The sequence below is a fragment of the Anarrhichthys ocellatus genome, unplaced genomic scaffold, assembly GCF_004355925.1.
Source record: "Anarrhichthys ocellatus isolate YVR2014 unplaced genomic scaffold, GSC_Weel_1.0 scaffold3852, whole genome shotgun sequence".
NCBI lineage: Eukaryota > Metazoa > Chordata > Actinopteri > Perciformes > Anarhichadidae > Anarrhichthys > Anarrhichthys ocellatus.
Window position 1 is genome coordinate 1 of NW_022283826.1, and position 5126 is coordinate 5126.

The following is a 5126-nucleotide window of genomic DNA, read 5'->3' on the forward strand; positions in this document are numbered from 1 at the left end:
ATGCCAATACACGTGTTACACTGATGCCAATACACGTGTTACACTGAAGGACACTACAGATACTCTGACCTTGAAGTAGTGGAACTGGAAGGGCTTCGTGTTGTGGGTGTAGAAGTGGTATCCGACGAAGACAACTCCCGCCATCAGAACAATTAGCAGCACCACTCCGACTCCCATCCCGGCCTTATGTGCCACGTGCATCTGCAGAACCAATCACAGATGAGGTCTGAAGTCAAATATGGGGAAAACTTCATTTTAATTATTGTAGAAATGAGTAAATAATGTGTTGTTATGACTTGCCTCTTGGCGAGGAGGCGGGGCTTTCAGCGGCCCCTGGAGAACGTGAATGATGCCGTTTGAAGCCAGGATGTCCGAGTCGGTGACAAAGCGGTCGTTGATGAAACGGGACGACTGAGGAGATTAAAAAAAGATTTAAAATGAATGAAAACTAAATTCTCATGTGAATCTACATGTCCAGAACCATTAGCAGCAACTGTTTGTTTGCACTGCCTTAAATGAGCATTTTCTGTCTGAAAGTGGATTGTTTTCATCAGATATCTCTAATTCCTGATTTAAACGATAGTTCTGTGTTTAATAATAAATCTGACCAGAGCCGACAGGCTGAGGAGGTCAGCGACACCGAAGACGGTCAGACTGCCGACACGAGTTCTGATCCGGCTGCCGTTCTTCAGCTGGCTGAGAGGAAGAGCCCGACCCTCCGACAGGTGGAACTCAACATCCCGCTGAGACAGAGTCTGCAGGGACACATGGACGGACAGGTGAGGACACATTCACAAGTAGAAGTACCTGTTGAAAGACCTTTCCCGTGTGACTCACCTGGTTGTCAGGCAGGCCGTTGTTGTCCGGCACAAACAGAGTTGACTGGACCGTCAGGTTACTGAGACGCTTCACAAACTGCTTTCCCAACACAGACGCCTGAGAGTAGTTCAGGATTTGCTGCAGAAGAAAATAAAGAGTAAAAGAAGATTAATACGGTGAAGGTTCAATGGCAACAACATGTGATGACAAAGGTTTAAATGTCTTGTAGTACATCATAAAACATTTGCTTTAATTTATGTGACTCGGCTATAAACAACAACATGTGATAAATTGTGACTCAGCAGAAAACAAACATCAGACTCACTGTGAGGAAGTTGGAGAAGGTCGGTGTGGATTTGAGGACCTGCAGCAGGTTTCCTGTACAGCTGACTCCGTCTCCTACGTAGCCGGGCTTACACTCACACTTCACCTCTGAAACAAAACACAGAATTACTGAAATATGCTAATTATTGATGATCAATACATTAGAATCACACGTCTGATCCAGCAAAAACAATTCTGGTTACGATGTCATTTCAAACTCCTCTCTCACCCTTCATCCGGTAGCAGAAGGCGTCCCAGCTCTCACTCTTTTTGCGTGTGCCGTAGTCCACAATGCCAATGTGTCCAAAACCACATTGGGGGTTGGAATATGTGGTGGGGTACGCCACCCGGGCCTGGTCTAACCAGCCGGCAGCACACATATTCAACCCACCCTACAACAGGACCAGCAGACAGCAGCTTTAACTCAGAGACATACAGGACCAGCAGACATCAAGAATAGAATATAAACTATCTAAAGGATCCGTCCGGTGATCTGCATTTTTCATCAAATCTCATGTTTAAACTCAAACCAACAACACATTGATGTGTTCTGATGGAGCTCTATGGTTAAGAGCAAGAAGAGATATCAGGCATTGATGCACACAATACAGTTAATATGTGAGACAAGTTAGAGACAGAGTGTGTGTGTTGTGTTCAATGACCTGCTGAGCGTAGGACAGCTGGTTGTAAGTCGCCAATTTCCCTCCCTCTGCAGCGCAGGTCTGTTGAGCTGCAGTGAAGTTCAGTTTGTACTGACCTTCACCTGAACGGAGGTGGAACACACCGAGCCTCGCGTCTAGACACACACACACACACACATTTTCATTACAAACCATTAATAAGAGCATTTTGTGTGACTCTTATTTTGGAGGGAGCACGTCCTGTTTGTCAGCAGAGACACTCGTTTTCCTGAGACAGGTGACGGTTTCCTACCTTCAAAGTGGAGGTCGGTGCATTTGGCATCTCGGTGACATCGCCCGTTGTCTTGGAGACAGCGGCTGATCGGCAGCTCTTTGACGTGACAGGTGAGTCCGTCTCCGATGAAGTCGTCCTTACAGGTGCACTTCTTCTTCCCCTGTTCACACAAACCAATCACAGGTTAGTCTGATGCCATGTGAAGGACATGGTGCCGTCCTCAATGTTGTCCTCACCGGAGCCGTCATGGTGCAGGTGGCGTGTTCGTGGCAGCCGCCGTTGTCCCCCGAGACACACGGGTCGAAGGGCTGGCAGGTGAACCCGTCTCCAGAGTGACCTTTAGGACAGGTGCAGCTCACCTGTTCTCCCTTCTGAGAACACCGGGCTCCTCGAGCACAACCACCGTTCCACGTCTGACACATGTCCATCGCTGCAGACAGACAGGAGGGGCAGAAAGACAGGAGGGCAGGGAGACAGTGAGACAGAGAAAGACAGTCAGACAGACAGGGGGACAAAGAGACAGAGAGACAGGTAGAGACAAGAACCCGTTACATTTTAAAGCCGATCTGAAACTCAAGGTGGATAAACGTTGACATTGTTCAGGTCCGTCAACATTAGTGAGTCTCTCTGTCCTTCCACCTTGTATTGAGCTGGTGGTGTGTTTACCTGTACAGGTGAGTCCATCTCCTTCATAAAATGGCCGACACACACAGGTGTTGTTCTGTTGACAGACGGCTTTTTCCGAACAAGGCGGAGAACACTCGGAGACTTCAGCTGGAGGAAAACACAGATGTGTGTGAGCGTACGGTCTCACTCTGAGGACACCGACAGGTAGTCCAGGACTCACCTTGGAGGGTCTCGCAGCACTCTCCGGTCCAGCCGGACTCACAGAAACATGATCCGGTACCTCTGGGCCCGTCGTCACATGACCCGTGTTCTGAACAGGTACAGGCTGAGAACCAGAAGGAAATAAACCGTTACGCACCTGTAGACACCAAACAGGAAGCTTGTCTGACCCACTGCTCACCTGTACAGGCGTCTCCGTAGAAACCGTCACTGCACAGCTCACAGGCCACGCCCCTGAATCCTGGGTCACAGGTACAGGTGCCGTTACCAAGGTGACCGTCATCACATTGACCGCGGTTACCGCAGGGAGAGCCGCCTCCACCGGGACAGACTGGACAGATCAATCACGAGTCCACCGGTGGGCTCATTAGCCATTCATGACATCACCGTGACATCGCACACATTTAAATGATTTATTCTGACTTCATCTCTACAACTTGTTTTTTCATTACGTAACCAGCGGCGTCGTCTCACCGAGACAGTCTCGTCCGTGGTAACCATGACAACACTTTGGCTGCCAGAAGTTGACGGTGCAGATGCTGCGACAGCCGGAGTTCTTGGTGACGAACATGGTTGGAAGGTCGCACTTCTGAACCTCCTGAAGAAGAAAAAACAAAGACAGGAATCAGACGCACACACACATTGGGACACATTCATTAACATGATGATGACGATGCAGACCTTCAGTTTGGACCCTCTGGAACAGCGAGACGATGAGGAGGTGCAAAGTCCACAGCTCATCTACCACAGAAGAGGAAACCAACAGATCACAGTTAGAGAGACTGTGAACAAACACATTTCATTTTGTGTGGATGGAGAAGAAACGCTCTGCAAGAACATTTAACAAAGAGCATATCCCAAAAATATTCCAATCAAGGAAATCACAGCATAATTCTCAGCCTTTTGCAGGATTGTCACCTTCAAAAACACGTTCAAATCCAAATAGAGATAAAGAAATTCATCGTCAGAAGAAGCAAATAAGAGATTTGTGGTGAGTAAAGTGAGGATTCACCTGAAGGTCGAAGGCCGTCTGTTCATCACAGCGTCCTCCGAGGCTGGGCGGAGTCAGCAGGCAGTCGATCCCGTAGGCGATCCCACCGCTAAAGACGAGGTGTCTCTGAACGATCCGACACTTTCCATCGTTTACAAAGATTTCTCCCTGTTCAACGGAGAAACAACCGGATTAACCAGTGACCACAATATCAACTCTTCTTCTTCTTCTTCACTTTTTATCTGTTTCTGTTGTTCTTACGATGTGGTCCGTCCCTCCACAGGTGAACGAGAGCGGCGAACCCTGCAGAGTCCGAACCGAGTCCAGATGGATCAAAACCTCAGCATAAACCTGAGTGGAGACAGGAAGTAAGAAAAATAAACTAAAAACAGAGAATCAGTTCAGAAGAAGAGTCCTGAGAGGAAAACCTGTGACTCTGAAGAGGAAAAGGTTGTAAAGAGTAAAGAGTTCCTCCTGGTGGCACAAACCTCAGGTCAGATCACATTTTACCTCCATGTGTCCTGGTAAGCCAACGAACGAGTGACTTTGATTTTGTACTGTCTTGTCTTGAGATCACAAACCTTTATTGTGAAAGAGTTTGTACAGTTGTTTAGTAACTCCTTTGTACGTCGCGTTGGACAAACTCATTGGCCAAATGAATGAATGTAATATGTGTGATTTCATTATGCCGATGATACACAGCTTTACCTTCACAAACATCACACTGGTTTTAGTTTGCTGCCTTCACTAATGTCTGTCTAGCTGATAAAATGATTTTATAATTATTTATGAAATAATTCTCTTCAAGACAAGACATATTCATGAACAGGGACTGTCAAGTCTGCTAAATAACTCAAGAACTGAACTGACTCTTAGTTATTCCAGACTTGTGGTTAAAGAACCAACAAGTCTTTTCTGGAACCATCTTCCTGTGGAGACTCATCACCTTCTGGGTCTCCAGGATGTGGTACTTCAGGTACTCCACCAGCTGCGGTCGGTTGTCTCGGTGAAACAGGAAGTCCCTCTGCTCCTGTGGCAGCGACGCCATGACGCCATCTGAGGGCAGGAAGACCGTCACCGGCTGGTGAATCCCATCATTCAACAGGTCCATCACACCTGTGTCCTGACACAAACATACAACATACAAGATCATCAATCAAGAATATAAACATATGTCACTGTTTAACAAGACACATCTACCAATCACGACCAAGAACAAGACACATCTACC

The 5126-nt window shown here is 47.3% G+C and overlaps 1 protein-coding gene across 1 annotated transcript; it reads right to left on the bottom strand.

Annotated features, from left to right (window-relative positions):
- Window positions 1-12: 12 nt before the first annotated feature.
- On the bottom strand, window positions 13-5080 carry LOC116379186 (stabilin-2-like). The gene is made up of 17 exons (XM_031841128.1): window positions 4842-5080; window positions 4157-4246; window positions 3917-4063; window positions 3586-3645; window positions 3379-3502; window positions 3086-3235; window positions 2906-3010; window positions 2725-2832; window positions 2295-2488; window positions 2077-2218; window positions 1806-1939; window positions 1373-1535; window positions 1145-1251; window positions 838-957; window positions 609-755; window positions 301-411; window positions 13-201 (listed from the first exon to the last, which is right to left on the bottom strand). The coding sequence occupies exons 1-17, from the start codon at window positions 5046-5048 to the stop codon at window positions 16-18; spliced, it is 2295 nt and encodes a 764-aa protein (XP_031696988.1). The 5' UTR covers window positions 5049-5080; the 3' UTR covers window positions 13-15.
- Window positions 5081-5126: the final 46 nt, after the last annotated feature.